The following is a 24,443-nucleotide window of genomic DNA, read 5'->3' as shown; positions in this document are numbered from 1 at the left end:
CCAATTATGCTTGAACAATTGGTAATTGTTCAGAACATTATCAAATAACTTGGTTTTTCTTTTAACATTGGGAAACAAGAAGATGAGGGATAAAAAAGTTATCTTATTTCTTAAAAAAGAATAAAAACAAAAGGAAAAAACTCTAGAAAACTCTAGTCCTGATCTAAGTTTGATTGCAATTTCGCAACCAAATTAATACTGAAATTAGATGTCCAGAGCAATTGTACAAACACATTTATGCATTACATCGAATCAAAAAGAAAATTCACCTTGGTCACGAGAAGCAACAGCAAGAAACAGCACTAGCAATCAGGAAATGAACCAAGCATGCGATACTAATATAGCCAACAAAGAAAATGATAGTCATCACTTCAAAAGAATACAAAATTCATGCTTTTCTGCTCTCTGGCTACAAATTCTACTCATATCAATCTAGACAGAGAGGAACCAAGAACAAGGATTAATGTTTGACCTCTGTTTCCCAACATCATCTACAATGCCACAAGGATTAGTAAACTGTTGAGCAAAATATGTCACCCAGCAACTCCAGCTGCAGAATCATTGGAGATCTTTACAATAAGTCCACCAACTTGGTTAAATGAACATCCGAGTTGGAGTACAAAGCTAAAGCCATGTGCGAGAATTGGCAGAATGGACAGCTCCTTGGTGCTTCAATTACATTCAACCAACCAGGAGCATCACGCAGTATCTTTGAGTATCCATTTTCATACTGACAGCTGAAAGTCATGTTGTTCCTCCAATGACTTCGAGAAGTAGCAGAAAACAATTGTTCAAGCTGCTGATGTTCCTTTCTATAAGCGTTCATAATCTAGATGAAGCTAACTTGCATCTGTGTTCGTTGATGCCTTCTTTTTTCTCTTGTGCTTAGGCTTCACAGCATCTTTCAAAGTCTTCTCTTTTTCTATTTGTAGTCCAGTTGCAGCCTTTTCATCTGACAAAAGGGAGGTACTGCTGTCAGCAAGTAATTTAGGTGATTCTCCTTTGTATGGCTCATCAGACCTTGATTTCTCTAGCTTCTCTACAGGTGCCACCTTCACTGTGCATCAGATAAGCTACATTAATATAACAGTCTCGACCATTTAGCTGTTAAGCATAAGGAACACCAAATGCAACACAGCTGCAGGATCCTGAAGCACCATTGCCTGCAGTCTTATAAAAAACAAGCAATTTCCTCAACCTCAGTTCAGTTACAATACAGAAGCTTCCCCACTTCTTACAACCTCAACACGAGAAGTATGTGGAGATACTATATCTCAATTGATCTCTTAACCCCATTTTTTTTTCTCCCTTTAATTCAATTTTTGAAACAATATGATAATGGCCGAGTTGAAAAACTTGTGCCTGTACTGTGAAGATTATCAGGCCCTGACAATAGGTTCTTTGTGGTAGGTTTGGTGTTCAGTTCAAGAGAAGAAAGCCATTAACAGATCTAACAAAACAAAGGAATGGAATTTCATTGTGAATTGAAATGGCAGATGCTCAGCTCAAATTTTGCTAATGATGTTTAACCATTCCAAGTGTTGTTATATGAAATGAATTTTAGTATGCATACAGTGGCATAATATTAGGACTTTCTTCTGCTTTCTCAGTAGGAAGGCTATTGCTTTCTCACAAGGAAGGGTTTTAAGTATTCCTTTCTGTCCATGTGTTGAAGATCTAGTAAATTTTACGATGATCCTGATTAGTCACAGCAGTAGAGTATCATGTTAAATGATATGAGCTAGTCCTAGTTGACAAAAAAGAAGGTGGCTAAGTGACTAATACATACTTCTGCTGAACTATAAAGGTTCCTGCAGATGTTGAAGGTTTCATGAGATCTTTTGGTGCAATTTATCTGTCTAGTCGTATAATGCACATCAAACTCCCCTATTTTGGAGCTTTTGATGTGCTGAGACTTGTTATGACACACAATGATTAGGGGTGCTCATCCACCAATAAAAGAGTTCAATCAGTACTAAGAAAAGATACAAGTACCACGTGAAGCAATAGAGGCTTGCAATTCCTCAAAATCTACACCTTTTGAGTAGGGATCCCTGCAGGAATCAAAAAGAAGAAACCAATTGTTATAGAAGTCTAGCAGATGCTTCTGTAAATACAGACACACAGCTTTAGCCAGTGATGAAACATTTGAAGTATGAATGAGAAAACATGCACAGGGCCAAAACTTTAGGGTCAACATCAAGAATAGGAAATAATTTTTAAAATAGCAAGAATTCTCCAGATCATTCCGATATTTACAACAAATTCCCTCCGGAAACAACATGGTTTTTGCAGCCACAACATGGCCTGATTGATAATGCCTGCGCTCACAATCAAACTTGATACAAGAGTAACTATACTAAAACCATAGCTTACATATGGATGTCAATGTATCCCACCCTACATTCATTTGCAAGTTCAAGTGATGTCTAGAAAGAAGTACTTTAAGAGACAATTTCCTAATGAAACCAATGTACAGAACTTATGAAGTGTGGATGGTTAACTGTTTACCAACTCAAGGGACCACCGACAAAACTCTTTGAGGTGCTATCTCTCCTTCTACTTTTATCTTGTTCAGATGATTGGGCTTCAATTTCCATGTCATCACTGTGACTTGCCCCACCCTCTTCTGACTTCAACATCAATTTCTCCTTATGTTTGCTTAAGAAGTCCTTAACTTCTATCTGATTAGGTTCAGTAACTTGTACAGCCACACTAGCAGGCTGCCGCCTGATCTTGCTTAGTGCTCTTTCCGTGTTATATGAGTCAACCTGCAGAGGAAGTCAAAATTAGGTTGCAAGAAAAACACCTTCTCATGCTCAAAGGCACAGGTCATAATCACAATAATCCATAGCTACCAAACAATTTAGGGACATATCTAGCAAAAAGAAACAATGCACCATGGTAGACTACAACTACATACACCCAAAGCCACGTAACACACAGAACAAAAAAATATTAGCAAAAAGATGCTTCAGAAAGTGGTGATATAAATTCCCAATCACAGAAGGGTATCAAATACTACATTACAAATAAAATGGGAAGTTAATAATGGCTGCAGGACAAAAAGAGGGGGAAAAAAAGAAAACCAACAGCTGAGAAAGTGTTATGCAAGGAGGAAAAAAACTCAATAAACAAGAAATGAAGAAGTTTCTACAACATGATCAAGGCCTAAACCATCGTATGATAACACACTTGTTGCAGTCAGCTGAGTAACAAAAGGAGAGAGAGAGAGGATATAAAGAAAGGAATGAGGCAGACAAGCGGATGAATGCGGCTAAAATTTCTCCTCTGCTCATAACATCAAATCCTCATATTATAACAGCTTCAATCAAAGCCAACCATATAGGCAACTAAGTGCCTCTTTCCTGTTAAAGTTGGAAGTAGAATTAATCGCAACAAGGAGAAAAAGGGGACTGGAAAACAGCAGACAACAATTACTAGAAAAATAAGCCCACAGCCCTTGCAAAGTTGTAAAAGTATCTATAGATGAAAGTCGTATAATTTCATGGTCAAGACAATTTGGAAAAGACTATCTTACAGCTTTCCTTATCTTTGCTGTAATATCCGCTGCCTTCACCGAAGCAATGCGCAAGCACTGCATGATGACACTCTGCATGACACCATCACCCCCAGCCTTTTGTATAGCACATACATCCCCATTAGCATTAAGCGTAGCAGTCAATCTTCCTCCCATAACACCCTCTTCAAAATGTGTGGGGTCTATTACCTAGCAGCATCTGATGTATTAGCAAGAGATGAACTTTATACGAAAATAGAATCATTAAAAAGGAAAACATTTATAAAACCAATAAGGTATTCATTTTTCCTACCACCGTATTTTCATCACCGATGAATGCAAAGGTTATTGCAATAGGTAGATGATGTATAATCAAAGGAAGTGGCTCCCTTACCTGTCAAACAGAGAATAATACTATTTCAAACAACAGAAGTTTAATCTCTAGGCACAAGAAATAGGAGCTCATTTTGAAGGTAATGTATGAGCTTTGCTCTAGCACATTTTTCCTGAATTTCTAACTATGAAAGCTTCTGATTTCCAGTCCTCAGGACAACATATTTTTGAAAAAGAAAAAACAGAAATATAAAATGCAAAATCACATTACAAACAGTAACAGAATAAGGGATTCAATGAAGATAGCTTGTTTATCCAACTTCTTCTATGTTCTATCCTTCTCAGCAGTCAAATAGATTAGAAAATGCTCAGAAATGCAGCTGCAGCACAGTCTACATGTCAAAATTTGCAAGGCAGACATCTTTTCAGCCATTGAAACCAAATCAGCATACCTTGATAGCATAAAAGCAAAGAGAAAAGTAAAGGACATGAAAAATGGACACCACTACCCCAGATTGCATTTTGACTGCATTGGATTTCTGATTACAAGTATCTCATGGATCTTATAAAGCAACTGCTATTCTTATGTATTTCAGCCGGTTAAAGAACTATATCAGAAAGCTTTCCAATTAATCTTTCCAACAGATTCTTAAGCAAATGGCTGCTGAGTTAAATTCATAATTTTAGCAACAATAGAAACAATATTAGGATCCAAGCATGTGCACCTACGTTTTTTTTTTTTGAGGGGGTGAGGGGGGAGGGGGGGCCCTGGGGGTGGAGAACAGATTCAATAATATAGGGACACTATATTTGTGTAGCATCAACAAAAACCTAAAGTAACTATCTGCAAAGCACCAGCAACTAATGGCAGGCAGACCAGGCCAGAAACTAAGCTTCTCTCTTGCTTTCACTTTCTCTCAGAAAAATGAGTGGTTCGCCATGATTGGGAGTGAAATTGGGTACAAGCACGTCAGGCAAAATATAGCTTCTAAAAATGAATCCATGCATAAACTCAAACAACGGGAAATAGAAAACAATGAAGGGATGAACCAGTTCAATCCTAGAAGACATCAATATACATATGAAGTTCTGACAGGTTCCATCATATAGCTTCACTGGTACAAAGCGTACCACGCTCTATATTGAAGCAAAGCGCACATGCACACAACAATAAGAACTTATTATTTTGTCCATTGCCTAGCAACTATTCAATGTAATCACCAAAAACTTTAGTCTATATTAGCAAATAAAAGATGATCACTGCTAGAAAACACAATGATTGATCAGAAGAAAAAAGAAAAGTGGCAAAGAAACCGACATCCCCGAGAAGGTTGGTTAAGCCACTCAACTTCCCAGAACAACACAGGAAAAATAATGGCATCTGAACAAACATCAAATGGTTAACGTTCAGACCAAATCCGGTAGACATGAATATAAGCACATCACAATTAAACCGTTCAAAGAGACACAATGAGACACCACGGTACAACAGTTTGAAGATAAATATGGCATCTTTATTCCAGCAGTAAAGCATTTTGTGACAAGATGATAGTTGGTGCAAATCGGTTTACATCTCCAACACTTGACCAGCTGAATCAGTGACCAAAAGAAAAGCAAAGTAGCACAGAAAAGACAGCTCAACATTAGCATGCTAGTTGGATGCATGACCAAGGCACTATAGCATAGTCTACAATCCTACAAATGAATTGCTAGTAAAATATAGAAAGCAAATATAGGAAGTGCATTCATAAGAAATATAAAAACAGCAAGGAAAAACTCATTCTGTACCAATTTGAAAGTATAAAGCTTTTTTGAGCAATAGAAATCTGAGAAAATTTAAAAGGAATAGAAATCTAACAGTGCATTTGCAAACTTTTGTGACAGACTAAATTGATACTGTTTTCACTTTGAATATGAATAGTGCAAAGAAATTGAAAGGTTCAAGACTTCTTAATCTGCATCATTTGCAAACCAACATCATGCAGTGTCTAAAAACAGGGGGGAAGAAGGGAAATAAAAAGTAATAATAAAAAAGCAAGGCCAAGCCTAAACTTCATCTCCAACAAAAGAATAAAAAATGATTAATCTCTACCACAAACAAGACTTTCACTTTCCATGATGATACCACATAATGTCAAAATAATTATAGCATGGTACAGTCTTTCTGGGATAGAGTACAAACTTCACTTGTTAGCCAATTATCCAATTCAATCACATCAGAAGGAGATTGGAAATTAAGGAAGAAAAAACATAGCTGTACCTCGGGTGGATGTACTATGACTTCCTGACCATCTTCTCCTCCTAGTGAACATTCAGGTCTCCGGAATGTCAAGAGAGCAGCTAAAGCAGCAATATTGGCAGCATCAACAAGATTTCTGTTGCACGAGAAAGGAAAACCCAAAAGTTATGAATGACCAATGAAATTCCAATAGAAAGAGATGGACTATTTTGTCATACTGGAATAGCATATCTTTACAGCTTACCCTCCATTGTCTAAAATATGCAGATCGATACGAATTGACCACACAAACTTCCCAGAAACAACACACAGCGATTCTGTATCTACAGCCCTGCTCTCTCTGCAATGTCGTTCAAACAAAATTGAGTATAAAGAAATCCACATCAAATATTAAATTTGCACAATGCTCTGATCCATATAATAAAGACATTTAAGAACTCGAAAGGGGAGTAGATTTCAAAAGTCTCAATATTTCTATAATTTCAATATCACTTGAAATGCTCATTCAATTGCAAGGTGAACACAACTTATGACCTTAAGATTTACAGATTGGAAAAATGAAAACCAAGGCTAGATACAGGTATTAGAAAACCAAGAAAACATTTGGTATCTGATATTTGCTGACGCAAATGATTAGAGATGATTTATTCTCTAACAGTTTTCCTTAATTGAGGTAAAATTGGTTTCTCCACCGCTGTCAAGTCATGAGATGAATTATATTCCACAATTTACAAGTCAATATCACAACGCTTCTACAAACCTGCTTAGCAGATACTTCCTAGCCAAAAAAGATCATTAATTCTCAGTGAACCAAGTCTCCTTGGGATGCTAGACAATTAAAGGAAAGGAGAGTTCACCTTAATCCACGGTCTATCACACGCCCCAATTCTACAGCAGATTCTGTAGGACGACCCGCCTCAAAAGAAGGGTCAGCCATGGGTGACAATTCTGTGTAGACTGAAAGGGTTCCTTCATTCGGCCTATCTCGATAAGGTTGCACCAGTTGGGAACTCACGAATCCCATGACATGTGTCAGGCCCAGCTGCACCTCTGATGAGCCATCTTCTCTGCATTTGGTAAACTTCAGAGTCAAAACAATCTGTTCTCACACATTCTATTAAAAGTTAGGGCAAGTATACGCCACACATAGTAGATAGAACACAAAACTTATATGCATAAGGTTTTAAAAACTTGTACGAATACCTCAAAAACTCCAAATTTTATATATCTGTAAACCATTATGCCCTTAAAAAAATGTCATTTAAATATGGAAATAAGTCAATCATTGAACATAAAAGAACCTGTAATTCTATCACGGCATCAGGTGTTGTAAATATTACACAATCAAATGCTAAAAGTAGTAGAATACCGGACAAACTAACCAAATTGGGTAAACAGATTATGAAAACTGGTAATGCATCTTTACTTATAATACTTCTATAGTCCAATTGAAATGCAGAAAACTGGCACAATTTACTATACAATCAACAGGAAAAACAATACTGATAGGAAAATTGTTGGAAGTTCTAATACTACATATCACCACCTTTCCTTTCATTTTCTACATATTTAGCTTGACCCCAAGGCTAAAACATCAATGATCTTTTCTCAGAAAAGAGAATACAAAGAAGGACGCACACGTTGGAATAGTGTCTGGATCAAAGCTTGTTCATTTCATCATTGTTACTCATAGCAAAGATAAAACACTCAGGTGTATTATGGAACACAAAAAAGACTCTAGTTTTCTTTGGAAGAAGTAACCATTATACTTTTGGAACTCAATCGATTAAATGGTTCATAGTGTGACTTCAATTTTAATTATTCCACTATCATCCTCAGAAAAGCTTTAAGTACAACACAAATAAAAGGGAAGAGCGAAGTTAAAGGAAGTCACGATACTTCTCCCACTCATTTCATTTATCCTGTGTCTTTTGCTTCACCTTCTGATGTGTCCGAACCACCAAATAAGGTAAATAGCTAAAACCAGAAACAATCCAAAGCCAGCAGGATGATTCAAGAGGAGATAAAAAAATTCGAGGACCAATAGAAGATGAATGACTTTAATGTAGGGGGCGAGAAGTTGGAAAATCAACTGGTTCTAACAGCTGAATCCAATCATTAGAAAGAAATAGAACATCATGAGTTCTTATTCTATGAATTATGCAGGATGATGTGCAGTAATGAGCAAAAGGCACCCATTCAATCTTAATATTGCACTTTTTTAAATGATTCTCACCTACCAAACTTGACCGTAAGCTCTCTATAATCGAATGGCCGCCGACCATCTATTCTAAGGTCAGAATGCAAGGCAGTCTCAATGAATTTCTTCTCATTCACCGTCATCCGCCACGTATTAGCTAATCTCTGCTCCATCTTTCACTGTGCAAATTACCCAGGAAACATATCATACCATGAAAAACGGAACTTAATTCATTACTGGCTAGGTGTAAATTTAGCCCGGAAACCAACAAAGACACTGACATGCCGACAAATAAGAAGCAGATAATCAAGTATTTGTATAACTAAACCTTAAAATCAACTAAAATACTACGTTCACAAATGGGCTTACATGTAAAAAAAAAAAATGAAAAAACCAATCCCACAGATTCATTGTATAATCCTAGGAGACCTAAATGCTCGATCTTGTGCAATGAAAGAAACAAGTCAGGAGTGTATGATATATCCAAAAACGCAACTCAACATATATATGAAACACGAATTTACTCATCCAGCAAAGCCCCAACCAACTTATTTTCCCCAGCTCAATTTTACAAAAGTATGAAATTAACATAAAAATACACCATTAACAGAAAATGCCATGAACTGAAGAGGGTTGCTGCCGCCATTTCTCACTACTACTATTTATTATTAATAAAGGTGCCATTTTGGCTCCCAATTTACGTTCTGAATTGCGAAAAAGAAATATTTAGACACATTCGAATGTGTAAATGCATAAAAATTGTCAAAGAATAAGAATGGCACTCACTAGACAACTAGAATAAGGATGAATTCTTCAGCTTTGCTATGAAGAGCTTAGTGCTGATTGCTTCCTAGAGTCGATTATGGAAGAAGTTGAAGTTCAGTAGCAGTGTCCGGTGGTGGGCGAGGCTGAGCTGCGGTGGAAGGGCAGGGGCGGAGGCCACCGGCGAGAAAGAAGGGGGTGGGTAGTTGTCCGTTGGGAAGGGGTTTTAGAAGTTAGGGTTTAAGGCAGCAAGTTAACGACAGGGAATGCCAGAAAATTGGGGACATGGGGATATTATCAATTTAGCTCCCCATGTCTGACCAAACTGTTATTTAGGCCCCCAAAGTGCAAATAATTTCTTCTACGGTTACTAGTTTCTAGAGATGTAATCGAGCCAAGTTAAACTCGAGTATTGCTATACTTGATCTCGACTCGATTCATATATACCTAGGTTCGAACTCGACCGAGTACAAAAAATCGATATTCGAAACTTGACTCGAGGAACTCGCTTTAAACTCGAGACTCGACTCGATAAGGGTCGACTTTTAGTCAAGCCTTATCAAGTCGAACCTAATCAAGCTTTTTGACTCGACTCGACCAATTATGTTATTACTTTTTTGTCATTATGAAATTTTATTATAAAGAAGAGTTTATTGTAAATTCCGTAAAACTTATACTCATAATGATCATTTTATAATTATAATACATATATATTATTTAAATTATAAATATATTATTTAAATACCCCCCGCTCGACGAGTAGCTCGACAAGTCTCGAGCCTCAAAATATTGGCTCGAAACTCGACTCGAATGACAATCGAGTAGCTCGAGACTCGGCTCGAACTCGGGTTGACCGATTTCAAGCAAAACCGTTGACCGAGCTACTCGATTATGACTCGACTCGCGTACCTCTCTACTAGTTTCTATTCTACATATGCCCCCAAACCCAGATTGTTTTACGTTTTATAATAGGGTAAAAAACAAAAAAGCCCCCTGTGGTAAACCTAATACACAGAAAAGGCCCCCATGGTTTCAAAATATACAACACGACCCCTCATGCTTTGAACTAAATTGTAAAGGTGACGGAATCCGTTAAAGTTAACGGAAATGGACAAAATGACCAAAATATCCGTTAAAGTTAACGGAAATGGACAAAATGACCAAAATACCCTGATATAATTAAGCAAAAGACAGCTCAAAAAGATCATTTGTTTTATTCTCTAAATAGAGAGAATTGAGGGTTAAGGGGTAGAATAGGTATATTTGATAAAAATTAAGTATAAAATTTTTTTTTTAGGTTCCAATAAGTCATTTCCGTTAAATTTAACGGATTCCGTCACCTTTACAATTTAGTTCAAAGCATGAGGTATCGTGTTGTATATTTTGAAACCATAGGGGGCTTTTCTGTGTATTAGACTTACCACAGGGGGTTTTTTTGTTTTTTACCCTTTATAATATTGTATTACTTATAAAAAATTTCAAAACAACTTAAATTGCTAGTTTTTTTAAAACATCTTTCAATAATTAATTTAGGTGTAAAAAAGATTCTAAAATTGTGTTTTTCGTGGCACCCCTCTCTATCTAGAGGTCCGTGACATGTCAAGCTCAAAGTAATTTGTACAAACTTTTAAATAAAAAAAAATGAGGGTAAGTGAGGTTTAAGCATATGAAACCTTAAGTATAGACAAATTTCAAACAAGGGAAAAATACGCTTTTTATCCCTAATATTTAAGGTGTTAATCAATTTCATCCTTAATGTTTCATGTAAAGCATATTTCATCCTTATAATTTTATAATTTTGATTAATTTCATCCTTCAAGTTTTATGCAAACACATTTCATCCTCATCGTTTCCTAAATTTGGCTAATTGAGGATAGTTGGTAGATTGTCAGGCAATTTAAATGGGATAGCGCCACTTGATCACATCATGCCCATTAGTAAAAAGAAAAAAATGGATCAACAAAAAACTCAAAAAATCTTTTCTTAATTCACTTTCTCATTTTAGTAAAAAAAAAAACTAAGAAATTTTTAAGTACCATTACTGTCTTCTTAATCACAATCGAACAAAAAGATCCAAAGAAAATGAAATCAGTGGGAAAGAAACAATCCCAATATAGCCAATTGAAGAAAAATATCAAACAAACCCATTATAACTAATTGGAGAAAAATATTAATGTAAAAGAATGAATGGTTTGGATTTTCATTTATTTGCAAAATTTTGTTTTGTTGCATTATGTCTATGTTTTTCAATCATCTATTTATCTTTCAATCTATTTATTTAGTCTCAAATATAACATATCACAATTTAAAGGAAAAAAAAGAGATAGTCTCCTATCCAAAAAACACTTATTGTTATTTCTATAATTTAATCAATAATTGAATTAAGTATTAATAATACAATTATTAATGGGACATCTGATGATATTATGTCTAAATTGATTAACAATCCTTTAATTGTCCTTAATTGGTAGGAATTATAAAACTATGAGGACGAAATGTGTTCTATATGAACTTTAGGGACAAAATTGGTCAAAATTACAAAATTATGATGATGAAATGTGTTTTGTATGAAACTTTATCGACGAAATTGATTAACACCTTAAACATTGGGAATAAAAAGTGCATTTTTTCCTTTCAAACAAATAAAATTACTTGATGATATTTCATCCTTTCTATTAATTCATAATTATTTTACCCAACAATTATTGAATGTTGATTTTGTGTTTTAAAAATAGTAATTAGGTTGTATTTATATTACCACTGAATTCATTTATTATTTTTTAAAATTTAATTTAAAACTAGATATTAAGAAAGGTATTCATTGGATATTCAAACCATGAGAATTCGAGCCTATATTATCATTTCCAAATTTATTCAATGATAATAGTATATAAAATGTGATTAATTTCAATGAAATATGTCCACACAAATTCAACTAGAGCAAACTTAAGCCAAAATCTAGGGATTTAACAGTCGTCTATCCCACTGATAGGATTAGAAGTTTGTTGAATTTTGATGTAATGAAGGGTTTCTCACCTATATTTAGTTTCTTTGTAAGGAGTTATTTAGCTCTTCAAAGTTTAAAAAAAAAAAAAAACTTTCAGGGGACAATATGCACAATAGAAGACAATTCCAGGGGCAATATTTGTATTACCCAAAGTTGTATTCTTTCCCCCATTCGCCCCAATATAGTACGGTACCACTATTCACTACCAAAAAAGTACTAACATAATCGTATACGTTTGTACAGTCCAGTCTCTGCTCGTCATATAGTGTAGAACTCCTTAAAAAGGACCAAAAAACAGCTAGGATTCGAGTTTTTGAGTAGAGAATTCGACCCTTTTCAGAGATGAAGAGATTTTTTAAACCAGTGGAAAAAGATGGCTCTTCCAAGAAAGCCAATGTCTCTGCTTCTTCCCCTTTTTCCTCAGTTAATGATGGTGAAGAAACTGCAGAAATCTCTTCAGAGAATGGCGACAAAAAGGAGCCTTTAAAGTTCTTGACGTGGAATGCTAATAGCTTTCTTTTGAGAGCGAAGAATGACTGGCCTGAGTTCAGTAAATTCGTGGAGAATCTTGACCCTGATATCATCGCCATACAGGTGACCTGCTGCTTTTTCTCTATTTTTTAGCTGTTGCCAAATTTTTTGGTTTCCTTCAGAATCATTAGTTTGTACCTGAATTTTGTGCTAAATGAATAGTGGAGGAATTACTTGTGCATTTGGAACTGAAGCTTTGATTTTTTTGGCTTATGCATGTGTTCATGGAAGAGAGGTTTTAATTTTTTGGTCTGTTATTTTAGGTATGCGAAATGGGTTTTAATAGATATTTTCTGGTAAAAAAAGGGAAAAAAAAAAAAGAAAAACAAGTTACACTGTTAATAAGACCGCAATAATTTGTTGTTAATTGATGTCAATATGCTTGATGAGTTCTTATTGTTTTTTACTGAGCGAGCATGGTCGAGTACCTTGTCTTTTCTTAATTTTGGCAGATTATTAAGTGCAACGTTGATTCTTGTTTCGTTCTTTTTCTTTCTTGTTTTTTTGGGTTGGTTTTTTTTTTGGGGGGGGGGGGGCGGCGAAGGAGTTAGGGATGTTAGATGGTCACGTAATTGTTAATGCGTTTAACAACCTGGGGAGCATTTGAGTGTATTGACTGTTTATATTTTCAGGCTAACAGACGGTCGTCTTGCAAAATTGTTCCTTAATTAAGTGAATTGTGCTGCTTGTTTGATAACAGTCGATCCACATTGTTATTTATTTCCATTTTCTTCTTCTGTTCTATCGGCTTCACTCATATTCACAAAGAGAGAAAAAAAAAAAGATTCTTATTGCTACCTTTGGATCAACCGTGAGTTGTCAAGTATGTTTAAGGATTAGTGAAGTCTATCATCTTGGTCATGCATATTCAAATTCTGATAGACAGAAGCACACCCTGACTCCTCATATATTTTTCCTAAATTTATGCTGGACCCTTTTTATCTTCTCTTATGGATCTCTGTACGTGGTTCATCAGTATTTGTCTCTCTATCACATTCCATCTTTGACACATCATTATTATCTGATGTGGAGTTGGTCACTGTGGGACTTAGTAAAAGTTTTCATTGTCATGGTGATAATAGGAAGTAAGGATGCCTGCAGCCGGCTCCAAGGGAACACCTAAAAATCCTAGAGAGTTGAAAGATGACACGAGCTCTTCACGTGAAGAAAAGCAGGTACAGTGTTCAGTTGTACCATTATGCTTGCATTATTTCCCATAATGTAACTATATACAACATGTAGTGTTCGGGATGAAAAGTTTTCCTGAAGTGGAGTTGGACAATATGAATTTGAGGTTAAGCTCCAATCTTGTCTGAAGTTAAATCAATTTCAACTATTGGTATTAGGTTCCATGAAAATATTAGATAAAGAAGATTGATCAAAATGCTTAACACGACATTCTGCCATATTATGTGGTTATGCTAGAGCTTTTGTTACCTTTAGTGCTTAAGAACTGAACTTTTGTGGATAAGTTCAGGTTCCAAAGCTTGTCCAAGATAAGGGATCTTAAAGAAATGGAGTTGGATTCAATTGCTTTACATTTTGTTCTCATATTAGGAACTCCCTGAGGATCTCAATTGATGTATCATGACTATATCTTACCAACTTGTGATGTTTACCATTTGAAAAAGAGTTTATTGATCTGATACACTGGAACTTATTCTTTTGAGGGACAGACAAGTGGTGTCCCTGGCATCAGCAGAGTGGCTAAATGTCTGATTTTCTGCTAAATTCTCTGAGATCTGACAGTGATATGATTAACAATAATGACCCTGTTCCAGTTAGTCTGCAAGATGAAATTGTCTATTTACAGTATTATCAAATCAAGTCTCTGTTGGTCTGTGATTTTGTAGGTTATGATGCGTGGCCTATCAAGTTCACCTTTTCGAAATTATGCAGTTTGGTGGTCTCTTTCAGATTTTAAGTATGCTGGTACTGCATTACTTATTAAAAAGTGCTTCAAACCACAGAAGGTCTCTTTCTCACTTGATCGAACAGGTATAGTGGCATATTGATCTATCTTTTTCTCCTTATTGAGAAACTTTTACCTATGTGGAAGTGATGCAAATTACATGGTTCTAACCTCTGAATGCACGTAGCCACTACATTCAAGAAATCTTAAGTTGGTTTTGGTAAGTTTTTGTACCAAAATGATCAGGTTTTTTTCTTGGTTTGTGGTTGAGTAAACCAATTTAAAAGTCACTCGTTTCAACTTTTCCAATTATTTTTTGAAGATGAACTAGGTATGTTTTTTCAAAAATCTACTTGATTTTTGTAGATTCCATGCCTTTCATCTTTGAGTAGTTTTAATAGAAGTAAGCCCCACTCTTTAAGAATAAAATGTTAACAAACTGCTGTAGAGTATTTGCATTTGAATTTTCCTATTCTGCTCTTAAATTTTTTGGTTTTGTCAAAACTTGACCAATCATTTCATGTCAAATCTGTTTAACTGGAACTAATTTCTGCTAGTGTTAAAATCAGTTAGGCTTACCATTCTTAACCTGTTGCAATTGAAGAACGAACATTAACAAAAGCGTTCCAAAACATCCTTGTTTTTGCTTGTAAACTTTTCCCTTTCTTGATATTATTCTGGTGGATAAAGTTTTGACTTGCCATTCAGAATTTTTGCTTTACTCTACACTTGGCATTCTTTGAAATTCTTGCAATTTCAGTATCAGTCACTTCTTATGATCTGTATCTTTCTTTATTTAATAGATAAAGGGGTAAGGGATAGTTTAGTTGAAGTTCGAGGTTAACATGAGTACCTCTGACTCCTGGTTGTCCAAGTCTCAACCTTTATGCATATGTAGATGATAAATCCTTGTATTGGCTAACAGGGAAGAATTCTTACTTTTGTATGTATATATATTCCTGATACCTTAGGTCTGAGTTGTTTTGTTGCTTCGATTTTGTATTGGTTACAAAAACTTTGTAGGATATTCAGATGATTAATTGTCAGATTTTAACTCTTGCCAACCTGGGATGCTTTCATTAATTTAAACTCATCCCCACTTACCAATGCCTGGAATGCTTTCCAGATGCTATTAGGATGTGGCTGAATCTGTCATTGAAGTAATTTATTAATGCAAGTTCATTCGTATCAGTTTTCAATTACTGAAACCTTTTGTTAGAACCTCCTGCACTTAAAACCTGTTCCCTAACGTTTGGTATTTTGTTACCAAACATTCCAGTTCACCATCAATAATCTTTAATTGGCTTCTGCTGACTGATGTGGGTGGCTCTGGTAGGAAATCTTAACTACTTTTTTATGGCTAACCTACCTAGGGAAAAAAATTGCTTCTAGACCACCCGCCTTGGGCTTCTATTCATTAACTTTCTCAAAATTTTATTAATAATACTTTAGCTTTTTTTGAAAGTTTGACAATATGGAATTGCCTGAAGTGCCAAGGAAAGATTACTTGGGACTTGTTTACTCTATAGAAAAAATTTTGTGAAATTTCAGTAAACTGATATTCTACAGGATTTGCTGTTTGCTTTAGTAATTTACTATATTGAATATGTGGCAAGAAGCAAAGGGAATTTACATTTTTCTTTATTGCTAGGTTCAAAGCATGAACCAGAAGGTCGGGTAATTTTGGCTGAATTTGAGTCATTCCGGTTTCTTAATACCTATGTGCCGAACAATGGTTGGAAAGATGAGGAAACTTCTTTTCATAGGAGAAGAAAATGGGATAAGAGGATGCTAGAGTTTGTTTTGCAAAACTCAGACAAACCTCTTATCTGGTGTGGTGACCTCAATGTCAGGTACCTGCCTTTTGCTTGCTAAAATCTTTAAACTGGTACTTAATGGGATTACAAAAGAAACATATGACAAAGAATCACCAGTGCTCTATATCCTTTGTTTTCATTTGGTACATTGTTCCATTATTTTAATTCCTGCCCTTTTTTAAGTATGTAATCATTAGCAAGTTCCCCGTTGAAAATATTATATTGACTTTTTTGCTGGAAATTTTGGCCGTTGGATTGTGAGAGTAATTGCTTCATGTTGAGGTTGCTTTTATTTTTAATTTATGTTCTTGCGAAGAAAAATATTCTTCAGTCTACCCCTTTAGTTATGTAAATAAATCATTTTATGCAATTTTTCTTGCTATAAGCCTGTTGTAGGGACTTATAGAAGCATAATGTAGAGGATTAATTGATCACAATCCAGATCGCAGTTCTAGGATTACTATAGGATGTGCTGGTGCTAAATACTAGCTTTGTTTGAGACTGAAGTTGTGGAGCACATTTTACTTGTGATGTTTCAAGCATGTTAATTTTACGAGTGGTTTCTGATACCTTGTCTGCTTATCCACACCCTTATTATTTTGAAACAAAAGGCTTGTTTTTTCTGGCTCTCACTATCACTTCTCAAATAATAACCACCCAGAAATGTCTGATTTGCATATGAGACCTTAAAAAATCACCCGCAACCTTAATAAATCACCCACAAATGTCTATTTTGTGTGGCAAATCTTAGTGAACCTTCTTGATCAGAATCTGTAGTTATTAGGATCAATGATGCTCCACAACTGCAGGTGTTTTGAAGCTACTAAAAACAAACAGTATACAGGGAGTTAATATATCTGATTTGTTCTGTCTTTCCATAAGGACCAGTGAACTGAAGGTGTCGCATTTTTGTGTCTCATGAGGAGACTCCTACAGTAATAGGTAATAATATTGAAATTCAGCATCAATTTCTACATCTGGTTGAATCTGACTAAGGTGCAATACATTCATTGTCTATTATTGAAGCAAATTTGCTTTACACGGACCATAGAATGCAAGCCCAATTTTTATGATAGGCATCTTTTCATATCCCATGGAATAGTAATATTTCCTGTGGAATAGCATATCCATTTTACTGGCCGACTACTTTTGACTTTTTGAATCTTTTTGGATAATGGTCTTCTTTCCATTTGTCATCTCACAGTCATGAGGATATAGATGTGAGCCATCCAGAATTTTTCAGCGCAGCAAAGCTTAACGGTTATGTCCCCCCAAATAAAGAGGTGATTACCTTAGGGGCTTTTTACATTTTAAAACTACATCGCCATCTCTGGTTCACACATGCACAAGTATGATAAGAAACCATATGTATACGTATATCTATTCTTACAATATGCATTTCTATCATTTTATTTGAAATTAATTCTTATAATTTTTCCATCTGTAACTTCACTACATACAGATATACTAAAAAGTAATAACTCTCACGTAGTATTCTTTGTAAGGGAAGTATCAATTCATTTATCAGCAAGTGTGCAACTTCGACTATCATCACAATTTGGACAATTATCTATGCATCCAGTATTCCATTTGTCTGATTGAGTTAAATGACTGCCTAACTAATTAGAATGCATTTAGGCCAATGCGGAGTAGAGAACAACAAATCAAAATGTATTTGAGTTAGCATGATAAAAAAAAAGTAGTGGTGGAATTTTATTGTTTTATCTCTTACAGCATTTGGATAGACATGTTTCTGGAGATCAGGATGATTAAATAACAAGACCCAACTAAAATTATTTAAGATCAATCTTTGTGTCCTTTAGACTGCCTCTCACAGCAAGTGTACATGGGAGACCCTTAATCTAGATAGGTGATTGGAAGTGATAAAGGATGCCAGCTGGACAAATATGTGGCTCATGACATCTATTACTGGTTTCTTAAGTTGTTGAAGCATTTCCATGATGTTTAGTCATTTTTCTTTTTAATCTCTCATATCTCTTAGTAGACACATATAAGCTCAATACTTTGTTGATATGTTCATAAAAGTAAAACTGAATAAAATTTTAGATGTTCTTTACAACACCAGCAACTGTGAGTACCTCTATGACTTTCTGAATTATGGCACAGGATTCTGGGCAGCCTGGATTTACATTGTCTGAAAGGAAGCGATTTGGTGCTATATTGAAAGAGTAAGCAAATCTTGTGATAAACATTTTTCTATAGGACTATCAACTCATGCAGTATTCCTGTAGTTAAAAATGTAAAAAGATGGCACCAAGATAGACAAATATTAGTTGTTTTCATGAGTCAATGCTATTTGCCAGTTAGTCAATTTGTGTTACAAGTTCCCAAGAAGTCCAAGACTTTGTCTTCTTTTTCTTCCGTTAGAACTAGTTGTATGGATTCCTAGTGTTGAATAATTAGTTGGTGATACAATTCCAACCATTTGTTGCCTCTTTTACTTCATTACCACTTGTCTTTGCTAGAATTGATTCTCATATGTTTGAAATTTGTGTCCAAGTTGGAGTGTAAGCTCATATATGGAATTCATTTTCCTGAGTGGCGAACTCCAAAACATGTTGACACACAATTGAAAATTTAGTCTGCTTTCCAAGGTGCTCAAGAACTGCAGTGTAGGGGTCCAGGTCTGGTATGTAATCTCATTATTTCATGTCTTGGATTTTTAAGTTGTTCCATGGTTGGTAATTTAGCCATAGTTAAATGAAGTTTTCTCATGAATGATCTGGTAGTCCTTTTGTTTTTGTCTGGGATCGTAAGATGAAGGTAGATGTTCCTGTAGAATGCATCCTAATTGATTTGAGAACAAGAACTAGAGCTAATTGCATTTTTATTAGACCAATTTATTGGGAAAAAATACCATAGTTCCCCCAGGTTTGGGAAACTACATGTGCCATTCCATCTGGGAAAAAAACCTTTTTTTTTCCCTTTTTCTGAGACAAGTTTTAAGTGGTGTTAGTTGATTGGGTGAATAAAAAATATCATAATCCGTAAACTTACATGTGCTTTGACACACATTTTTTTATCACTTTATGAGAGTATTTCATGCTTAGAATTCATTGATTCGGTAAAATTGTGTGGTTCTAGGGGAAAGCTAGTAGATGCCTACAGGCACTTGCATAAGGAGAAGGACATGGAGCATGGCTTTTCATGGTCAGGGCACCCTGTTGGAAAGTGAGATGTGCTGCTATCTAGTAATCCATTATTCTTGCAGTTGTTCTTTAAAAACTGATTTTCTAGAGAATGCATCATTTTGACAGTCACTAAAGTAATCTGTTGATATTTATGCTTTGGGTTATGTCCTCAATTCTTGCAGGTACCGTGGAAAAAGGATGAGAATTGACTATTTCATTGTTTCAGAGAAACTTAAGGATAGAATCGTCTCATGTGAGATGCATGGGCAAGGAATTGAATTAGATGGTATTTGATGCTAACTCATTTTCTCTTTACTTCAGCTTGATGACTTGTAGTTTCCTGACACAGTCTTGTCTTTCCACTAGTAGTTACTTTTTGAAGTGTATCAGTGTGTATATGTATATATAAATATATTATGGGTAATGTCCTGTTGTGATTAGAGATGGATTTAGAATCCCGTTTCTTTCTTAGGTGGAACACTTTTTGAGCTTTCTCAATTTGTCCTCGTAAAAAGATCTCTCAAATATTAGGTTAGGAGGTTATTATTCCCAATGTAATTATTCCTATTCTTTTTACATCATCTCAATTTGTTGTATGCTTTTCATTTCTATTGTAAAAAATCATTTTGTGGTGTTGGAGGGGGGGGGGGCACCGGGGGTGTTTGTGGTGTTCTGCAGCTCCTTGTGGTGGATGTGAGCAACTGGTGTTGTAGCCCTTTACACATTTCAGTCGGTGTTGTTTGTTATTATAGTTAAATTAGGAATTCAGTCATCTTGGCTGTGATTATACCTGTGAAAGTTTGCCTTCTGTCAAACTGAAGAACACGGATCCATTCAGCCATCCCCCGGCTGGAAATAAGCAAAGCTTTAGTTTGCTGAAATTAATCTTATAGCTTTCTAGCATGTCATGTTTTACCAACTCCAATGAAGTTAAACATCTGCTTGCTCTCTCTCTCTCTCTCTCTCATATATATATATATATGTATATGCATGTGTGTGTGTATGTGCATGCAGCATTCTTGTTGGGCTTATTTTTGTTCAACCTCCTTATGGAGAGGTGGAAGGATTGTGTGCTTACAGGTACTCGTTGGCATCTGTACTAACAAAGAACTGTTTCTTGCAGGGTTTTACGGAAGTGACCACTGCCCACTATCCCTGGAACTTTCTGCCAAGAGTTGTGAGTCCGAGACTTAAGTTATAGCTAGTGTTGAAGATGGTAGGAAATTCTTGATGCTACTAATAGCTCCTGTGTGGACACTTTGTAGTGGCATCATTCTTTGTAGATAGGTGGAAACCTTTCCAATGACTTGTTCCTGCGTGCATGTTTTTCGTCGTGTTTCAAAGAGAGGAAAAGACTTTAAATCTGCAGTCTAGTTGTCTCGTTAACCTGAATTTGTACGAGTGCTTTAGCCAATTTACCACACTCTTTCGAGTTCAAATGTTAAAGACATCGTTGATTAAAAAGCTTAGTGGCTTAGTACTGTGCATGCATGTGCATGGAGCAAAACCAGCATCAAGTCTTCCAATACGATTCAGAATAGAGGGTTCTCTCTTATTTGATGCTTCTTTTGAACAGTTCTCCAATCCATTAAGCTGTAAGAGTTTTGGTAATTCTTCTTATTTTTTGATCTATAACGAAATGGTGCTTCAAAAACCTTCTAATCTTGTCCCTTTCAAGATTATAATTTAGGCTCCTAGTTGCTTAATTAAAGAATATGATTAATCTTTTTTACACTGACGGTTAGCGTTGAATGAGCGATAACTGAGCAACATTTGAATTTAAAATTCAACTTTTGCACATTTGTCATAAATCTAATGGTGATAATATATATATTATCAGTGCGTATAAGATTTACTATAAAGAATAACAGTTGAAATAAGAAAAAAACTAATAGACAGCATTTCATGCCGTACAAAGCTAGGAATCTAAAATACAAAGGTTGCTACAGTAGGTAAAATTTGGAGTAAAAGCAACAACTTTTGTTTGCTATGCGAGATCATTGACTAAAATGTCAAATAAGTTTATATACTGACAGTATATATAGTGGTAGGTCTCAATTCGTACTATATATGCATAACTTAATGTTCAAATTCAAAATCAAATGATGTATCTATCTTGATTCATGTTACATATGCAAAATTTAATGTTCAAATTCAAATTCAAATGATATGATATATTGACTGTATAGAAAAGATTAATCTTTAAATTTAAATATTTAGTTTTTTCATGAAGAAACACAACACGAAATCCACCTCTATCTCTAAGAAATGGGACAACTTGCATAAGCGTAATAAATCAGCATTAAACCACTAATACTGTCTAATTTACCTTGATTTTTGAGAGTTCCATTATTAAGGTTTGTTGTTTTTTACTATACTTCATAAAATTCAAATATCCAATTATATGAAAAATTTTGCAACGTGTTAATTCTAAAGTTGGACTTGATCAAGGCTTGAAAGTTATGTATATTTTAATCAGAATCGAATTAATAACTATTTTCTCATACTAATCCCTATGTTTTACATTCAAACCTCGTATAAAAATTTTATGGCATAGGTTTTGAAATTTAAGTAACACGCGATTAAGCAGTACAAGTCTTATCGCGGGTGTAATTGAATCATTTTTCCTATTACAAAAACTTTTCTAATTAACATTTCATAATTTTCTTGGCATATCATAGCCAATTCTTGCATGAAGTTTATATCAACGTGTAAAACTAGATGATTCATACTGTGCAGGCACGCATCGGACTTTCCTGTGCTAGTGCAAACGTCTCCTGAAGGTCACCCTGCCAGCAACAAAACGAGGTCGCAGAGCGGGGCATCACCCCTGGTGTAATTCAATTAGCAATCGAAATTAGAAGATAAGAAGTTCGGAAGTGAGCAATTAATAGGTTTGGAACAGATTCAATTACCGCCAGAAGGTTGAAGGAGAGAGTATTCATAGTGGTAAGATGGTATAATTCGTTGGTATTCGAGTCACCTACTTAAACCGACCTATCTTTACAGGGTGAGCTGACATATTCTCATCGAGTGACGGATGTCAGATAAACTTAATAAAGGTCACATCAAATATATTTTGTCCCATCAATCCCATCATGTCACATCTAAATTACTAATTACTTGGATTTCTTAGCTATAAGAAGAGGGGAAGGGCAACAGGGATGCTTCTTGGCAATTTGAAGTTGAGGGTGTAAATGAGTCGAATCGAATCGAGTTTCAATTTATTCGAGTCGAGTCACAACATAATTTTACGAATCTCGAATTTGAACTCAAGTTCAATGAGGTCAAAATATCAAGTTCGAACTTAAAAAAATAAAACAAGAATTATTTTATTTTTAAAAAATAAATAAAATAATAATTTTTCTTAATAATAATAAAATATTAAAAATATATATGTAATTTTATTATTAAAATAATATATATATAATCGAACTCAAGTCGGCTCGCAAACTAACGAACTTAATATTTTTTAACTTGAATTTGACTTCGAATTTGAGTTTAAATTCGACTTGGTCAGCTCGAATTCAGATTCAAACTGCTCGCGAGCGGCTCGATTCGTTTGCAGCTTTATCTGAAGTCTAAGCACTCGAGATCCCACAATTACGTTGGTAAAGTGCTGATTAGTACTAATTGCTAATCCTTTGACCTTCGCAGGAAGACTTTAAATTTACTGCAAAATGTTACCCAAGATGTGGTCAACTTCGGTGAAGACTGAAGACTGTTGTCAAAGGGGTGAACTGGACTCGGGGGGCATCATCCAAAGTGGACTTAGCTCTTGCATGGGCTACTGCTTTGGTGGGGCCATTCAATTAGTGTGGGCCACACATTGGGGCATCTTCTTATGATTGGCTATGCCTCCGGCAGTAAATTCCAATTTCCAGGGATAGATATTGTCCTTGACCTGAAAAAAAACTCTTGTTGTAGTCTGAACGGCCAAAATAAAGGTTAAATTACCTTTTCCTCCACTAAAGTTTTTTATAGGGGTACAATTATAGACTTCTCTTCCCCTTTGGATGTTGAAAACCTGGCAAAAAGGAAAACATTTCACTCAGTTCTGATTCTATATCCATTTTTGCAGCAATTTGTCTGAATTTTTCTTGTTTACGAGAAGTCCAAAATTGTGGTTTAGTAATCGATTTGGTGGAAGGCTATCATATGAAATTGTGATGGATAGAAGAAGAGAAGAAATTATAGATTTTACATAACAGATTTGTTCGAAAATTTATGATCAATTTTGTACTTTTGATGAATGCAAAATGGGTCTAATTTAATGGGATATATCCTATGGGACTGGTAATAGCAATCATGGAACATAAGCACCAAAGGGTTTAAATCAATGTTTTGTTATAAAGAAAATGTCTTTATTCTGATTCTTGAAGAACAAAAGAGCGAAGATTTCTAATTCTTCTTATGACTAATCATAATAGCGTGATCAAATCGTTATATGTTTCCTAAAAAGAATAGTGTTCTCCTTAAATAACACTCAAAATGGAAAAGAATTAATTTTAAAGGTCAAATATGACAATTTATTCTTCACAGCAAGGTAATATATCGCGTTTCTTTTCTTGGAAAAAAGTTGCAATAACGCATTACAAAGCTAATATGTAAATTGATCAACTTAACCAAATATACAACAAACATTCCATAATTTTCAATGCATGTTTAAAGTTAGTTGGATATTTATATTATGCATGGACACAACTAAAACTTATGATCAATAATACAATCAATTTCAAAAAAAGAAAAGAAAAGAATCAATTTAGACTAAATTTGCAAGAAATTTAAGTTTTTTCACCTACACAACTGGTACAAAAGAACAAAGAAGAAATAGAAAGAACTACACAACAAATGGTGCTTGAGTAGTGGGGGTGAATTTCTTAGAGGAGTTAAACTCCAACTAACCTTTACTATGGGACTAGTTTTTTTAGGCAACATTTAACATGTGATTAACTGTAATATACTCAAAG

General features: G+C 35.0%; 2 protein-coding genes across 6 annotated transcripts; one reads left to right on the top strand and one right to left on the bottom strand.

Annotated features, from left to right (window-relative positions):
* Positions 1–313: 313 nt before the first annotated feature.
* Positions 314–9,285, bottom strand: LOC113767453 (exosome complex component RRP45A-like). 5 transcript variants are annotated; one of them, XM_027311555.1, is made up of 10 exons: positions 9,079–9,285; positions 8,329–8,471; positions 6,950–7,159; positions 6,337–6,432; positions 6,114–6,228; positions 3,834–3,914; positions 3,542–3,730; positions 2,512–2,771; positions 1,996–2,054; positions 314–1,057 (listed from the first exon to the last, which is right to left on the bottom strand). In XM_027311555.1, exons 2-10 carry the CDS (start codon positions 8,463–8,465, stop codon positions 840–842), a joined length of 1,365 nt encoding a protein of 454 aa, XP_027167356.1. In that variant the 5' UTR covers positions 8,466–8,471; positions 9,079–9,285; the 3' UTR covers positions 314–839. The 5 variants fall into 5 exon arrangements, with proteins under 5 accessions (XP_027167356.1, XP_027167357.1, XP_027167358.1 ...); XM_027311556.1 differs by having other exon boundaries at positions 2,038–2,054; XM_027311557.1 differs by lacking the exon at positions 3,834–3,914.
* A 3,008-nt stretch (positions 9,286–12,293) lies between these two features.
* On the top strand, positions 12,294–21,039 carry LOC113768127 (DNA-(apurinic or apyrimidinic site) lyase). The gene is made up of 9 exons (XM_027312372.1): positions 12,294–12,655; positions 13,675–13,767; positions 14,446–14,590; positions 16,156–16,357; positions 17,526–17,604; positions 18,449–18,510; positions 19,427–19,513; positions 19,656–19,759; positions 20,597–21,039. The coding sequence occupies exons 1-9, from the start codon at positions 12,404–12,406 to the stop codon at positions 20,665–20,667; spliced, it is 1,095 nt and encodes a 364-aa protein (XP_027168173.1). The 5' UTR covers positions 12,294–12,403; the 3' UTR covers positions 20,668–21,039.
* The last annotated feature ends 3,404 nt before the right edge of the window (positions 21,040–24,443 follow it).

This window comes from Coffea eugenioides, chromosome 4 (assembly GCF_003713205.1).
Source record: "Coffea eugenioides isolate CCC68of chromosome 4, Ceug_1.0, whole genome shotgun sequence".
NCBI lineage: Eukaryota > Viridiplantae > Streptophyta > Magnoliopsida > Gentianales > Rubiaceae > Coffea > Coffea eugenioides.
Note: the sequence above shows the minus strand (reverse complement) of the source record. Positions and strands in the feature narration are given on the sequence as shown.